We start from the raw sequence: 17,434 nt of genomic DNA on the forward strand, positions 1-17,434 counted from the left end.
TGGTAGGGAAAGAGGAGGCTTTGTCCAACAAACCAACAAAACAAAAACAAAGGATGGAGGTCTTGCCTCTTAGGTGGGGGAAGGGCTCCTAACGAAATATCAGTCTCACTGTGACCTTGAGAAAGTCATTCCCCTTCTCTGATCCCAGTCTCTGTTGCCATAAAATATGAGAATAGGACTAGATCAGAGAATTTTAAAACATTTTGGCAGCAAAACATTGTTTTCAAATAATAAGGATTAATAGCTGACATTTATTGAGCATGTACTATATATCAAGTTCTATAGTAAACACATGACAGCATTTTATACACATGATCCTCATAATCACCCTTTGAGTAGGTGCTCTTATTAACCCCATTTTACAGATGAGGAAACTTAAGGCTCAACAAGGTTAATCAATTTGCCCAAAGTTACTGATTAGTAAATTACTGAGTAGAAACTGAAGCCCATGTCCATCCACCAGCCAAGGCTGTCTACACTACATCATGCTATCTCCAAAAAACCTCACATGAAGTTGCTACAGAAACTCAAGGAAAAAAAAATGATCTTTAGATTTTTCAGAACTATAAATATCTTTTAGTCTTGTTGAATCAGTCCCATTTCAGCACTGGGTCCTGGGAGGAGGGGGTCATTCTACCAGTTCTCTCCACTTCTTCCTGCCATTTCTGTACTTCCTGAGAAGCAAAGACAAATTTAGGTCAGGATGGACACCAGGAATCTACGTTGGGTGGGCTCTCAGTAGAATGACCACTAAGCTTTGATAGCTGCTCCTGGGGCCCTCCACTGAAGCATGTTTCCCTGATCCTAAGTACAAGTGTATATGATAGTGTATTGGCCATGAGTGAATGAATTCACTGGCAGGTCTGCTCAGGGGACAGTCCATATTCCTAATTGAGTTTCTGTGGATTAGCTACTAGGCAGCTGTCTCATCATGTGGATACTTTGTCCATCTGATACTAACAAATAACATTACTCTAGGGCAGGTCCTGTTCTAAGTGCTTTACAAATGACTCCTTTAATCCTCACAGCAACCCTAAGAAATAGATACTATGATTGCCCCCATTTTACAGACAGGAAGCCAAGCAGCAAGCCTGTAAGAGAATCTGGGATCCAAATATAAACTCTAGCTCCAAAGCCTAAGGTCTTTAATGACTGCACCTTGGTAAGCTGAGGGACCTGAGTGCTTTCCTAACACATTAGAAGAACTGAGGGGTACAGCAATGCACATCATTCAAAGTGTCTTACCAATAATAACTGGTGCTTACAAAGGATCAGAGTGTGTTCACAGATCACCATATTTATCTTGGAGCTAGAATTGATCTTAGAGACTCTCAAGTTCATCTAATGCAGTAGTTCCCACCTTTTTGGCATCAGAGATGGGCACTCCTATGAGAATCTAATGCCTGATGATCTGAGGTGGAGCTGAGGCGGTGATGCTAGCAGTGGGGAGATGCTGCAAATACATATGAAGCTTTGCTCCCTTGCCTGCTGCTCACCTCCTGCTGTGCAGCCTGGTACTGTGACCTGGGGGCTGGGTACCCCTGATCTAATACACAAACTCAGGCCCAAAGACAGGAAGTTGACTTGTCCAGGGAAACAGATTGGTGGTAGAGATGCATTTAGAAGACAAACAAGTCAGGATGAACACCAGGAGGCCACATTGCGGGGCTCTCAGTAGAATGACACCTCTTCACACCTCCTCAGCCAAACAAGAAAGTGCAGACTGTCTTGCCAATTTCACAGACAGGAAAACTGAGATGGTCTGTGGTCCCCAAAGGGAGATAGGACTGAGCCCAGAAGTAGAACACACTCATTTGTCCTCATGAGCTCCTTACGGATGCCGGGAGGTAAACTAAATTCAGGGGCAGGGGGGGATAGGGACCCAGCCAGTTTCCCCATAACACCCAGCCTAGCAGGACCACCAGCAGGTCTCCAGTGGCCATCTGAGACAAAGATGGGTAGGAGGGAGCCAGCTGAGTGCTGCTTCCCTTTGATAACTTTGAGGCCAGAGCAGACATTTGCCAGCTGGCTTAACCCCTTTTGTCCATGCTTCCCTCCATAAGAAAACCTTAATCATCCTCATTTGAATTTCAAATGACCTCTCCACTCTCCTCCTCTCAGCCCCAACAGGTTTTGAGGCAGGGATATGGAAATTTACCCTGCAGTATGGAAATCACCCCCCTATGCAAATCGGCTGCCCAGACCCCATCATAGTCTCCTTTTCAGCATCTCTCTGTGCTCTCTGGCTTAGATTTTTTTGTTCCTCTTCTCAGCTTGAGGGTGTGGGCAGGCCAAGGTCCCTGCTGGGGGTGCCTCCCTGCAGCCTATAGCAGGCAGGTGGGGCACCTCAGTTAGGGACCCAAACCTGCCAAGCTACCAGTCTGCACCTCTCTGCCAAAGCCAACCACTATCCCCCACCTCCCCAACTGCTAATCCGAGGATGGGCTAGGTGGTGGTAAGAAAGTTCTGGAATATGGAGGACACTGTGATGCCACCAGAGTGGAGGCAGGAGGGGAGACCTAGGGGGCTTTGGTGGTACCAGTGGTAGGAGAAAAAAAGCACAGCATGGAACCTGTATGTAAAATTTCATGCAAATTAACACCTATTATTTTTTGAGTCAACAGCACTAGTGCTTTTTGGGAGATACCTGCAGCTAAATTTCCCAGGCTTCTGGCTTAGTACAAAAAGGCCTGCCCTCCCTGAGTCTTTCAGGGCCCTGCTGTTACCCAAGGAACTCCCCCATTGAGCACTAGCTCAATGGAGGAGCCAGGAAGGGACTTAGTCACTGAAGTGTCAGTGACTAAAGTCCCTAGAAATGAAATTCAGCTGTCTTTGAGTACTCTGGTCATTCTCTGACTTGCATGCCCTGCCACACCCTCAGTCTCCAGGGAGGGGGAAGTAGCTCCAGCTAGGACGACCTCATACAGGATCCATTTGAAAGATATTCAGCCGATTTTCTCCCCACCCACTACTCCCCACACCAAAGGGATCAGAGGGAAGTGGGACCTGCTTCCCTGCTCAGCAATTCTTCCTAAGGGTGGGTCATCTTAGGCAAAACCCTTCCCTGGGGGAGGGATTTAAACATGAAAGAGCCACCATCGAATGCTGGCTGAGACTCCAACTTTCATTCCCCTGCCCTTCCTTTAGTTTCCCAAACCCCCTCAAGGACCCAAGCCTGCCTTTGAAAGAACAGCCTGGACCAGAAAGGAAGACCTCCAGTGGGTACTCCCTCGCAGCCTGCCCCAAGGGTTTTGAGGTGGAATTTTATGAGTGTGAGTTCGTATGTGTGTCCGTTTGTGTGCTTGTAGGACTGAGCAGGAAAAAATGTAACTGCAGTTCAGTTGCCTGGATTTGGGCTGCTCCTGAAGCCCCTAAGCCTTATCCTAATTTGGTTGCTCATTTTACTTTAAATTCTTTCTCCACTTGTTCAGCACTTTTCCACACCAGGTGTTCACTGCCCTAATTGTTTCTTGAGGAGGAGGGTGGACCCAAGAAACCAAAAGCATTTACTCACAACTTTGGGAGGAATGTTAAGGTCATAAGATGTGCCCAGGGTTAGATATATCCATTGCTCATGGAATGCCAAAGGAAAGGCATTGCTCTAAGGCAGAGTGCCTCAGTGTGCTCCAATAGCCAGGGCTGGTCTATAAATTATTCATTAAGTTCTGAGGCCAGATACGTATAGACATGTAGAGTGAAAAATTTTAAATGTTACTGGCACCCCAAGCACATGATTAGTGGGCTCTCCTATTGACAAGGATGTAGACCAGTTTGGGTCCTGCTGAACGTGTGTGGTGGGTGTGAGCTCTATTAACCAGTCCTACATGGCTGGACCACGTATTGGTCTTTGACAGACTGGAAGTAAAACAACTGGTCCTGCACTCCAGATTGTCTTAGAAGCAGTGCTCTAAGGCAGGGGTCCCTAATACTTGGCCCAGACCTGTACCAGTCTGTGGCCTGTTAGGAACCAGGCCACACAGCAGGAAGTGAGTGGCAGGCAAGTGAGCAATTCATCTGTATTTGCAGTGGCTCCCCAGTGCTAGCATCACCGCCTCAGCTCCACCTCAGATCATCAGGCAATAGATTCTCATAGGAGCCCTGGTCCCTGGTGCCAAAAAGGTTGGGGACTGCTGCTCTAAGGAATGACCACTGATGAAACTAAGTGCAGTTCCGGGTGGTAAAGACAGCACACAGATAGCCCCACTCAGCTCCCTCGCTTTGTTCCCTCTTAGGCTGGAGAGAAAGGAAGCCCATGTTCTTCTGGGGGTGCACAGATGGCAGTAGGGGGTGGTGGGAGGGGCATTTCCTTCAAAAGACCTCCAAAAGGAAGAGGAATCAGTGTCAGGCAGGACTGGCCCAGCCACCCACAGCTCATCTGAGCAGCGTGGTCCTGACTTATCTACCCCGTGAGCTTGGGTTTGAGAATCTACAAACAAGACATAAAGTGTCTGTGAGTTGTAAGGTGTGGTACACATGTGAGTGGTTGTTGTAACTCTTTTATTTGCTAACGTTCTCTGAGTACTAGAGGTAGATAGGCAATTCCTGAAACCACAGGTTGCTCTCCTGAGATCTCAGGCACAGAGTCACAGTAAGGTGAATTAGTACCTTCTAATCTCCCTGTCATAGAACCTGGAAACAAGTTGAGGTGGAAATAAGTTGGTTTGAGAAAGCTAAAACAAGAGGTGATGGGGTTGTGCTGCAGCATGAGGTCTTAGGTGAGAGATAAGGACTTCCAGGCACAAGAGGATTACATCCTACAAGAATAGGTGGCCAAGAGAAATTGCGGAGTTAGCTTTTAATGATGGAGTATAGATGCGGGAGAAAAAAAAAAAAAAACTCTACTCTAAGAACAGTAGATTCTTTCATTTTCCAGGGATGGTTTTGAAATGTTCCCAAAGGAAGAGAGAGGTATGGTCAAGATGTTCTCTCAGAATTCTTACATGCTCAGAAATTCATATGAGTTCTCCCTGGACATCTGGAGGAGTTGCGGCTTCATTTTTCTCTTCCAGAGAGGTGAGGGACAGAGTGAGTACAGATTGAGGCACAGGACAAGGGTCACCAGGCTCAAATTTTAAAAACCACTTAGCCCACCCCCTTCATTTTTCTCTAGCAGCATTCTTTTCCCCATATCACAATGAGGAAACTTAAATCCAGGACACAAGCAGACTTGTTCCATATCATTCAGTGACAGAGCTTTGTCTTGTCTCCTAATCATAAAATGAAAGGAGTATGTGTGTGTGTGTGTGTAAGCATGCATCTCTTAGAAAGGGCTATCAATGGGAAACACTTCTGCATTTCCCCAAGACTCACTTCATCCCAAGTACTTCCTAGATTTCTCCTGTCCTCTTTGTCCTTGAAAGAATATTTTTTATTCAGTAAGTATTTAGATTGAAAATCACACTCATCTCTAAAGTCTTCTGCTTGTTTCTACCTGGATCCTTGCCTCTAGGTAGTGATGAGACACAGTTTCTTTATCCTTGGGTTGTTTTCTTGGGGACTCAGCTGAGTAGAGACTGCAAGGTCCTGGGAATGAACCGCCTGAGAAAGAGTTTCTAGTCTTGGGTCAGATACTCATTCTTTCTCTGAGACCTTATGAGAATCACTAACCTTCTGGGCTCCCTGATAGAATCATGTTCAGCCTTTCTTAAAACCATGTTGAAAGCTCCCAGGATCAAGTGAGGAGACTTTCTGCAAAGGGTCCCTAAACAGCTAACTCACCTTAGTGATCTTTCTGGAGGGTGGGGCAGATGTTAGTCATTCCACTTCACAGACAGGACAATGGAAGCCAAAGAGGAAGGGCTGCACGAAGGGAAAACTGACAAAGCCCAGTTCTCCCTTATTTCTAGCTCTTCTTTTCTTCCCCTGAGCTCCCCTCATGAGATCCTTACTTCCCAGATCTCTGGGCAGGACAAGAGTTCCAAGGCATTTGGTCCATTGTCTGGGTTTGCAACCCCACCCCACACCCCCAGTGAAATGGTGGGGAGGAGAATGGGAGCCCGTACATTGGTGAGGCTGGTTCAGGATGGAGAAGGAAAGGAGGAAGTTCTCACAGAGGCTAGATTCTCACCCTCCACAGCTTGGGGTTGTCAGTTATAGACCTGGAGGCTTTTCAAATGTGGGTCGATTATATCTTTATCAACCACTCAACTGAGAACAGAAGAGAATTGTCAGTCTCCAAAATAAAGGAAAAATAACAATGAGTAGGGTTAGAAAAAAAAAATGACCGAAAAGCTGATAGTTCAGAAATCTAGAAACAACTTGGTTCCAGTCCTCTGGGGGTTATGGACAAAGCACTGGACAGGGGATTGGAAGCCTCCTCTGGTCCCTAATGCTGTCATACTCTGAGGTCTTGGGCAGTTTATCTTCCATCCAAGCTTCAACTTCCTCATAGGCAGAAAGAAAGGGAAAATATGATCTGCCTTGCCAGGTCTCTACCAACCAGAATATCTGTGTCTACACCTGAGAACACTCTCCTTTGTAGTCAGGGCCAGTGTGGATGGAGAAAATCACCTTTTTTTCACCTCCCACTTCTTGTGCCTCTTGGGAATTTCACATAATAAAAAGAATGCTCTCAGGGAGCTGGAGCTTTCTAAGTCACCTTCGTTTATAGTTCCTTTAAACCCAGAGAAAAACCACCTCTTAATTCATGTACTGCTGGGAAGGGGAATCTGCCTTTTAAAAATCCAAAGGAAGCCATTAAACCAAGTTGGTAACCACTGTGACTCATAATAAGTTCTCTGTAAAAAAAAAAAAAAATGAGTCAGAACGACTTTCCAGGAAGTTTGGTTACTTTAATTAGCTACCTCTTTTTTCTTGCCCTTAAAAACATGCAGTAGTCCGATGATTACCTAAGTATGGATGCTTCCAGCTACTGACCTGAGTCCCTACATGTGAAAGACTAGGGGTAGAGAAGTTCTAGACAGCATGGACTTCACAGTCTCCTTGGAGTCAAGGAGCCACACAGAATTCTTTCCTGAATGAAAGCAAAAAAATAGACCTCTGGGGCCTGAGACTACTTAGCCTGAGTAAAGAGGCAAAGGGCATCCCATCTACCTGCAGCCCCAAAGCACTAAGCAGTAATGCTCATTCTGTATATTACAGAATCACAGAATCTTAATGATGCCATTAGAGGTAATGCCATTAGCTAACTCTCAACCCACTCCTGAAGATGGGCATTAATTGTCCCCATTTATAGAAGAGATAAGGCTAAATTAACTTATCAGATCATACAGCTAGTAAGCAGCAGAGCTGTGATTTTTATCCCAGGTCTGTGTGGTTCTAAATCCACTCTTCGAAGGTCACCTCTTCCTGCCTCCTAAGAAGGTAAAACGGCTGAGCTAAGGTCACATGTTAAATTAACAATAACCCTGGGATAACAGATTTCAAAAGTCCCAGTTTATCTCTGGATTCTTTCTCCTTTAGACTAGTCTGTACATAGCTCCCATGGTCCCAGATAAGAGGCTAGAACTTCCTTAGATTGTCTGCTTAGATTGTCGAAAACACCTTACCCTTCCTAACCCCCACCTAAGATCTGAACTTCCTTCCTCTCATTGTTCACCATTCAGGGTTCTGCATAGCTCCTTCTCACTCCCAACATGGTTATCCTGACTTGGTCAAGTAACTAATAACAGAGCGCAAGTGCCAGCCTGCTAAGAGTAGTCTTCTTTCTACATGGATACTCTCTTAGCTGTGTCTCCACGTACCTGGGGCAATATGCCTGGCCCAGATAAATAGCCAACCTGCTACCAGGAAAGGGCGACCCAACTTCTTCTCAACCATGGTTTCTCGACTCTGATTTTTCTCTAGGGCTGTGTCAAAGCTGAGACTGTACCTATCAGTCGCCAGCTGAACTGATTTTAAAACTTTTCTGGAGTTCTTGAGATTGGAGAGAATTTTCTTTTCAACTGGAAAGAATAGGTGCCCCACTTCATAGAAACTTAGGAAAACATATTCAGCTAATAAATTAATTTCTGGACTGGCCCACACTCTCCTAGTTCAGTTGTCATTACCCATAAAGCAAAATATAAAGCCTGTAGCTCTACTTTGCAAATAGACACTGTTTCAATATTAATTCAAGGCAGAAAAGTTTATGGTAAATGCATCCTCAGCTGCACCCCACCACAAGACCTCAATTATTTTGTCCCTTATTCTAAGTCTTTTAGCTTCATGAATGGAACTAGACTGCACCTGAAGACCTGGGAAAAGATGTTAGCTCTGGGAGACATTCTGTTCTACTTCTATTTTCTATGTCTCCAAAGATCCAGTTGAAAGGCTAATTGAGGTCTTAGTGGGATACTATTAAAGTTATTTGGTGGTGTTAAAATTTATACTCATCTTTCTTTGAGTTCTTTTTAATTATATGGAATTTCGAAGCAAGGCTTGGACTATGGAGTTAAAAGCAGAGAGGTATGCAACTTTTTTCTCAATTCTTCCATATCCTCTTTCCTTTCTTCACAAAGCAGTCATCTCCAGCTACCAACCCTTCCTCTCTGAGTCTATTTACCATCAACATGCACATAATTTGGAAGAGGAATACTTGCACACAGGCCTCTTTGGTTAGTTTCCTGAGTAAGACTTTTGAGATATCTAGGTTAAAAGGTCCCCATCTACTAAAGACAGGTTCTGCCTTCTGTCAGTAGCAGCTGAGAATACAGCCTGCTGCTTCTAGGGGTGTTGGAATGGCACATTAAAAAGTGACTCTTCTCCCTTTTTTGTTTTGTTTTTAAGAATCTGGCCATTTCCTAGCCTAGCTCCAGAGATTTCTCTGTTCCATGTAGACCAATACGTATTATTCGAAGGCTCCAGGGTCATAGCCTACATCTGTAGGCAATTCTTTCATTTCCTAAGACTCAACTTTGGGATCTGATGGGCTAAATGACCAAAGGAGAAGAGATGCAACATTGTTTTAAAATTTCCAGCAATTCTCTCCCACCAGGTGCTTTCCTGTTCCATTTCTCAGAAGAGAAGACACTTACCTGTCTCCACCTGGCTGATAGCATTGCGAGCATCCGTGGAATCTGCTACATCCCCACTCATCTTGATATCTGCAGGGAAAACATGAATGATTTTAATAAAGGTCACAATTTTTCTTGCTTATAACACATGTGGCTTTAACTAAACAGCAAAGATGAAAGTGTAATTACAACCATCACTTTCCAATTTCTGATTCCTGAACACATAATCATTAGAAAATTCACAAACTCAGGGCACATATCTCCTCCTCTCATGCTTTCCTCCTTTCCCTTGCCTTTCTTTCTCTCTTTCCCCTGCCTTTCTTTCCCTCTTTCCCCCGTGCTACTGCAGGGTCTCTCACCTTTTGCACCATTGTCATTCCTTCTATCATTGGCCTCAGGCTAGTAAAAATTTAACAAGGGGAGGGGTACAGCAGAGAGGATGCTTCCCATTCTTAATCCTCATTTCTTTTTGGATTTGGGGAATTTATTTTACTTTTTAAAATAGCATAAGAAATATCCGTCTCCCCTCTTCCCCCCATAATAGCCCTATGCTGGAAGGCAGGAGTACCCTTGAACCAACGCTTCGCCTTTCTCCAATTCTTGACTCTGTTCTTTGGTTCTCAGAGGTCAGCCTACTGTCTGAGAATCACACCCTAGCTCCTGTGTGGGCTCCTTGGATATCCTATCCTTTGGAGACCCTTACCTTCTCTCCTATACTTCCATATGTTCAGTGAAAAAGGAATAGCGGATGGGTCAGTGCCCCGAAGAGAGATAAGACCAAGCAAGGCCAGTCTCAGTGCTGTGGGTTTGGCCTCTCTGCCCTGCTTCATTTCAATAATTAAACATTTACCCACAATAAATAGCTGCCACCACCTAAGAGGCCCCTTAGTCTCCTCCAGGGTCAGAAGAGAGAAGGAAAGGGGCAACTTTGAACTCACTCACTCTCTTGGCTACTCTCCTTATTAAACCACCCAAACACTGAAGCTGTTAAAGACAGAAAAATATTTTACTCAAATTGTGTTGACCCTCACCCCTATCCCCACCTCCATCCTCTTCTCTCGAACAGCATTTTAACTCTTTCAAACCAGGTAAAGTCTTGGTGAACCAATTTGCGTACCTGGCTCACCAGCCAATCTTAGTTAAGCAGGCAGCCTTAATTTGCACGAGGTAATCAGGCAGTTGGCAGTCTGGACACCGGTGGTCTGGAGATGATCAGGATGAGGGGAAAGGGTGGACCTCTGCCTCAGGAAAAACGGGGAGAAACCTACTTATTATTTTTTTAGAATAATGATGTGTGTGGCTCTGGCAGAGATTTAAATTGTGGCTCCTGGGCATGTAGTTACTAAAGGGCAGGAGTGACTGTCTTGCCAAGCAAGACAGAGATGGAAGTCCAGAGCCTCTCCAGCCCTTAGAACACACTGGAACAGAGGAAGGAGTAAGCCACTGTGGTTTGAAGAATATTTTGGAGACCCACCAAAGTGATAAGTCCCAGGTAAATACTTGGAGCTCCATACAACCACCCTCTTGGACCTCCACACGTCCTGCATGGTCACAGACCTTCAGGGGAGACGCTGCAACCATACCCCACCACTTATCCCAGTGTACTGCATTTAGGAATGCATTTATTTAGCCTAACCTAAGTCTTTCCTACTGCAGTTTGAAACTCTCTGTATAGTCTGTTAGGCATGAATATGCAGACTAGTGTGGGCCACCTGGACAGATCTGCAAAGGGCTTCTTTTGCTGCTCACCTTCACTCCAATGGAGAAATAAGCTTTGCTTCATCCTACTCCTGAGTACTATCCCTGGAGCTGTGCATGGCCTAACAGACCTGCTCAGCTTTTACTTTCCCTTAGAGATTCTTCAGAAATGCTGAGAAAAAGACTGCTCAGAAACTGTGGGAGGGGAAGAATTTGCCCCTTGGTGGTTTTTTAATGCTTCAGTAGCACCTAGTATTAAAAGCATAGGTTTTGGTGTAAGACAGACCTGGATTCAATTCCAGTGTCATCTCTAACTAGTTGGGGAACTCTGGCCACATATTTGAACCTCAGTTTTCTCACCTAAAAAACAGGAATAATGATACTTCCCGGAGTTATTATGAGGAGCAAATGAAATACTGAATGAAAATTGCCTGGCACAAAGTAAGCATGTGATAAACGAATTAACTAAACAGGCTTTGATGTTAGTTCCCTTCTTCCATTACAACAAACAGCTTTACTTTTGTCTCAGCCCTATTATAACTTGTCCTTTAACTGGGGGAACCATCAGCATTCTTCAAATTCTGACTTCATAGGAAAAAAGCTCATGGGGACAGGAAGAGTTTAAGATGTAGTAAGGCTGGGATGATGACTAGATTCTCTGAATCAGCTTATTTCAAATTTGTGATGTTTAAGAAGGGTAACTCTTTAAACCATAATTTTATGTCTGTAACCCAAACTTGCTTCCAATACCCATACTCTCTGCATTTCCTTTAAATATACCCCAAAGCCATCTCACTCATCCTTTAAATGAGCTTAAGTAGTCCTAATCATGTCTAACAATAGCTTTTGAAGGAGTCAAAAACCCCACACTCTGCATGGACATCTACTAATTTGATGTACTCTTTATGAGAGCAACACTGTGACACTTCTGGATTGGAAAGGGATTTGAGCCTGAATAGAGGGGCAGGCTGAGATGATCTGTAAAAGCTCGAAGTCCCATAGGATGCTAAGATACCAAGGATCTGTTCCTGTTGGGTAGGAGGCTGTGGCTGCTGGGTGGGACGAGCTCTTGGGTCTCAGCCTAAAAATGGGCCAACACCGAAACTCCCCAAGATGCCATAACCCTTCGCCTATTGGACAGCACTTGCAGGGGTGAGTGAGAGAGGTATGGGGTGGGGCCAGGCTTCTTGGCTGTTCTTATCTCAGCACCGATTGAGTAGGCTCTTTGCCATCACTCCCTTCCCTGGGGAGGCTCAGCTGCTCTGTGTAAGAGCACAAATACCAGACACAGACCTTCATCTGCCTCGCTGGGACCATCACACTCTGAGGCTGGGGCAAGATGTTGGTGGCTGGCCTTGCTCCTCTCAATGCCTTGGTATGACCCAGGAGTAGATCCTTCTTACACATTCGTGAACAAGGATGTGTACATGAATTTGCAGGAGCAAAGTCCAGGAGGCAGCATTTTCCCCAGGTTGCAGGCTGAGCATCTACACTGTCCTGGAACCCCTGGTTATAGGCTATACAGGGAAACCATCCTTCTCTCTCCTACTGTCTATCTTCATTTCTTTGGAAGTAACTGGAGATCCCTCTTGACTTCTTCCCATACCTGCTGATGAGGGCACTTCTACCATAGAGAATTCAAGGGACCCAGTAGTCTTAACTCTGAGCCAGCCATGGCTCCCACTCTTCCCTGCAAGAGACTTCTTTCTTTCTTCTTCAAGAGAAATCCACTTCCTCTCTCAATGAGGCCTTCCATCCCAAATGGTATACTATAACTGGTATCAGTCTGTGAGACTTGATCTCTCTTTCCCAGCCCTAATGCAGAAGAGCTCAGTGAGAAAGACAGAAAAAAGAGATGCCTGAGACAGGCCAGTGTCCCCCTCTGGCTGGCTTTCCACTGTTTTCCTCTTTGTTCTCTCCCTCCCCATGTGTCTGTCTGTCTCTTATCTACCCCTCTGACTATTTTTGGCCTAGGAAAGGGAGCCCCTCCTTGGCTGGAGTGCCCCTGTGTCTGGTGACCTCATGCTTACTCAGGTGTTCCTGCTCCTGTGTGAGAGATGCTCTATGGAGTACAAAGTGCTGAGGCCTCAGGCTAACCTGATGTGGCTTACATCCAAGTTATCAGAGGAAAAAGATGGGCCGACTCAGGGGCTGCAGTGATTTTGGAGCTCAGTGTGTGTCGGGGCGGGGGGGCAGGGGGGAGAACCCTATACCCTACTTTGTGTACTCCTGCTCCCCCTCTTTCACCACCAAATTCTTCCAGCAAATCAATTGAGGAGTCATCCCCAAGGGCCCAGAACTTGGAATTCACAGGGGGAAGTGTGTTAATAAACAATCTGCGGGATATAGGATAACTGTGAGGGGGAAAATAGGACCCAAAAGAGACCAAATTTCCACCAAAAGGACCCTGGACTGAGAGACCCTAAAGAGGGGCCCATAATGAGACACTCCACAGAAGGACCCTCCCTCACAGACCCCACAGAAGAGCCTGCACTGAAAAACCCTGCAGAGACAACCCTGGACTGAAAGGCCCACTGAGAAGACCCAGCAAAGAGAACCCTCAAGTAGCGAACTAATCAGAGAGACTCTACAGAAAGTCCCAAACTGAGAGAGCCTCTGAGGTGCCACTGAAGGGAAACTAGATGCCACACAGAGGCCCAGACAGCCCTGAGGGGAGAAAGACTAAAAAAAGTGGGCTGGGGAAGAGCAACAAGTAAATGTGCAGAGATGAATCAGGTAGCCCACTGAAGGTAGATGGAAACCCCCTTCTGGGGAGTCACCTCACCGTAGGTTTAGCTCGGTCTCCCCCTTTGTAGCTGGAACCCCTGCTTACAGAGGACAAGTGTGAGGGAGGGATCTGGGTTTTGAAAAGCATCATCCTGGAGTTTCCACCAAGACCAAGGCAAGGAGGGCTTGGCCCTCTCACCTCAACCTCACTCTCTCTCCTGCTCTTTGCTAGATCTTCTTAGCCCCTAGGCTGCTTTCCTGCTGGGTGCCAGCTGTCCCACCTCCTCCCACTTCCCCCAGAGCAGGAGGTGGAAACCTCCCAGGAAGTCTCCTATCTTGGTCCTAAAGAACTTTCCCCTGGAGCCCACCTTTCTAAATTCTTGCTTCCATTCAAACCAAGACCTTCTTGGTGGGAGGTAAAAGAAGGAGAGCAGGGCTGGTGTCACAGGGTCTCAAAACAGATTTTCCCCAAACATTGGGTAACACCAGTTAGATGGTTCCTGTTGTCTCACCTAGCCTTTCTGGCAGGTCCTGGCACCTGGGGATGCACTCAGAGTCAACACCTCTCTCAGCCCTGCCAAGACTGCCTCTGGGAACTGTGGACTCTAGGGCTCCCCAGGTACCCATTGCTGCTTGTTTTCAGCACTGGTGGGCCTCAGGAAGGGCCAAAGCCTCCAGTCTACTCTGCTCCTTGGAGGTGGGCTGGGAAAATTGCCCCCCAATCCTATTCTTCTTTCCTACTCATCCAGAAAGGAGAGCAGACAACAAAATTCCTGTTAACAATGCTGAAATCCTAAATAAAAGTCATTGGGTGCTGCCCACTTTGAGAGGCAAATTACTGATTTGAAATGGCCAAATTAGGTTTAGTTTTCTTCACTCTGAATCTATTCTCTGCTCAGGCGCTCAGACTTCCATAAGGCCTACCCTAACACCAAGCCCAGCCCCTCAGGAATAGTGCTCCCTCCTCTAACCCAGCTGTGGAAGGAGAGATCAGCTTGGTTCACTCTATGCCCACATACCATTCGCACAAGAGAAACTGACTCCTGGAAAAGTATTTCCATTTCCTAAGTTCCCATGCCCGAAGGAGGGCTTGATATTTGAATCCATGGGACATGGGACACAAAGGATGTCTCTCACCACCCCATCTCAGACACAGAGATGGAAGCACCTATCTCATAGCCCCCTGTGCAGGGTGCTCCTCCTGTGAGGTCTTACAGAGCTCCTGATCAGCACACTGGACTCTTCACCACCACCCCTCCTCCAGCACTGAGCCTATAACACTGCCAAGACCTGCAGAGCATGTGTGTGGGCACACTTTCACACATGGGGGGGCATACCTTCACACATGGGGTCTGCTCTACCACCTTTCCCAGCTCACATAGGGACAGATAGACTCACCTCTGATACACAAGACACATGCTTCCACAAGCCCCAATCTAATACATGTGCAGCATGGCACCTGCCCCAGGTGTGCCTCTGTAATTGCCCAGCCCCCTTACTTCTAGGCTCCCTCAGCCCAACTTCAGACCTCACAGATGCCCACTTTGTTTCCACTTCACGTAATTGCCCAGGACACAAAACATGTAACATGTGGATACAAGTATTTTCCTCACTTATGTACTCCCTGGTCCACACCCCTAGCTGAATGAGTGAGCCACCCCTCTGCAATCAGTGAATAAGGCAACTTCAGCGAGTCGACAACAGTTCAGCACACCCAAGTCTCACACATCTGCCACTCTCCAGATTGGAATCTTCAGAAGCCCTCCCACCCCCCAACCCTGTAGCCCCCACATTTATTCTTCTCCAAAGTCCCCTCCCCCCCACCAAATCTACCTCCCCACTCCCGCCCCTGGGTGACCCGCTATCCACACTGACCTGGTCGCCGGGGAATAAGACCCTGGAGAATGGTGGCCCCCTCCTTCGCCCCTTTTCACGCTCAGTGACACCTGTCAGAGCTCACTCTCTCCGCCCTTACCTGTGTGCATGAGTTCCAGATTCACCATCCTGCCCCAGGCGGGGCCAAAACCAGCGCCCCCCCAGGACCCTCGCGTCGGCCCCAGCCGGGCCCCCTGGGAAGCCAGGGTCTCCTTCCTTCCGCCTCCAGCCGCCGCCGCCGCCGCCGCGGGAGCTGCTGCCAGAGCCTTCGCCGCCGCCGTCGCACGCTTTGCTCCTCCCGCCGGGGCAGCACTCGGCACAGCCAGGATTACCACACGCCCCAGGTGAGCACGCGGCGCGGCGCGGCGCGGGGCGGGGGCCGTCGACCACGCCCCCTGGCCTGTCCCCGGCACCTGGCCCCCAGCCCATGCAAAGCAATAATTTGCATACGGGAGCTAGGGGTCTGGGGAGGAGGCAAGGGGTGCTGCCAGGGCGGGTCCCGACCCTGTGGAACACCTCTTTGCCCCAACCCGCCCTGGCAGCCTCTTCCCACCATACCCGCAGTAACCCAGACTCCTGGTCCAGCTCGCCCTTTTTAGGAACCCCTGGAAGATTATTACCCAGCCGGACTGAACTTCCGTCTGGACAGACTTCCGAAGTGTAAGCGTTGCAAGGAGCCTGGAATGTTTGGAGAAGCCATGTGTTACAGGAAAGAATCTGGTTTTGGAAGCCTGTCTCAATGGTTTATCAGTTTGTGTCAATGAGACAGGCTCTTCACTTCCCTGAACTCATTTTACTCATCTGTAAAACGGAGCAAGTGTGAATCCTAACTGACATCTCTCTAGATGGAGTTAGCAGTTCGCCAAGCTCACCAGCTCCCATGCATCCTCACAGCTTCCTGGGACCTAGATGGGGCCCAGCTTATTGTTACATCTTCCAGGTGAAGACACTGCCCTTTGCCTACCCCATGAAGGTCCCAGGTTGCTCTGAGGCTTTATGACAGGATGATATGAAAGTTATTTATCAATGTCAGGGGTTGTGGGGACAGCCACCCCTCTCATCTACAGAGCTGGGAGATGACAAAATCACACAATTCCCCGGTGACAGAAAGAGCCTGGCTGGAATCAGGTCTCCGGACTCCCACTTCGGTGCTCTTTGCAGCACCCATCATAGATCTGAGCTCCCCATCCCTCTTCTCTCTACTCTTTAGGTCACAGTAAGTAGTGCCAAGGTCAAGGGGCCACCTGTCTTGTAAGCACAGAAAGCCATATGCCAACGGAAGGGCAGGGTCTCACCTTTCCAGATGTCTTACTATCAACCTACCTTAGTGTCAAGGACTATTTCCTGCTCACAGAACAGGTCCTGGGCTTTTCTGTCTCTATGTCTTGTTTACAGTGTTACTCCCACCTAGTATATCCACCCACCATCTACCCCAATAATCCCTATGGTAATATCCAGCATTTATTGAACTTTTATTTTGTGTCAGGCACAGTACTAACACTTTAAAGCATCCATTTTGTTTAGTCCTCATAACACCTTGTAGATTAAACTGTTATTATTTACATTTTACAGATGGGAAAAATAAGGCTTAGTGAATTTAACTTGTCCAATGTTACACAGCCAGTAAAGTATTAGGGCTCCTATTTTAAAGCACTGCACTTTACTCCCTCCATGCACAACTCAAATGCCACCGCCTTTCTGAAGTTGGAAGTGATCTGATCTTTCACTAAATTACCATAACACTTCAATGTTCTTAATAGCCCTTGTGGTGGGTTCTTGGGACTTTTCTTACCCTACCTCCTTGTTAACTAATTGATGCCCCACAGCACTGAGCATAGTGCTGGGTATATAACAGGTATCAGAAATGGCTCAGTGGGTGCTACAGTGGCCCTGGAGAAATAAGAAATGCTTAATAACTGCACTTGAGGTCCTTAAAACTACCTTCCCCTAATCACATTGCCCTGTCTCCTCCTACTCTCAGTAAGAAGACAGGGAACTTTTTTCCTGTTTCTTCTGGCTGGGGGAAGTAATCAAAGTTTCTTTGAGGCCTAGTGAACCCAGGAACCCCCGCCCCCAACTCAGGACACTTGTAGCTTGTCCCTTCCTTCCCTCCGCTTCTCCCTTCTTACCCTCCCCTCCTCCGCTTCAGGCTTGGCCCCTTCCCTGAGGTCCATTTCTTA

At 47.1% G+C, this 17,434-nt stretch overlaps 1 protein-coding gene across 1 annotated transcript in view; it reads right to left on the reverse strand.

The window, feature by feature from the left end:
- Positions 1 to 15,382, reverse strand: part of POU2F3 (POU class 2 homeobox 3) — a 74,087-nt gene extending 58,705 nt beyond the window's left edge. The window contains exons 1-2 of the mRNA XM_011385710.2: positions 15,355 to 15,382; positions 8,976 to 9,044 (exon numbers count right to left, since the gene is read on the reverse strand). Coding sequence (XP_011384012.1) covers positions 8,976 to 9,044; positions 15,355 to 15,382 — 97 coding nt within the window. The remainder of the gene's footprint in view (positions 1 to 8,975; positions 9,045 to 15,354) is intronic.
- Between the last annotated feature and the right edge of the window lie 2,052 nt (positions 15,383 to 17,434).

The sequence above is a fragment of the Pteropus vampyrus genome, unplaced genomic scaffold, assembly GCF_000151845.1.
Source record: "Pteropus vampyrus isolate Shadow unplaced genomic scaffold, Pvam_2.0 Scaffold755, whole genome shotgun sequence".
In the NCBI taxonomy this organism is placed as follows: domain Eukaryota; kingdom Metazoa; phylum Chordata; class Mammalia; order Chiroptera; family Pteropodidae; genus Pteropus; species Pteropus vampyrus.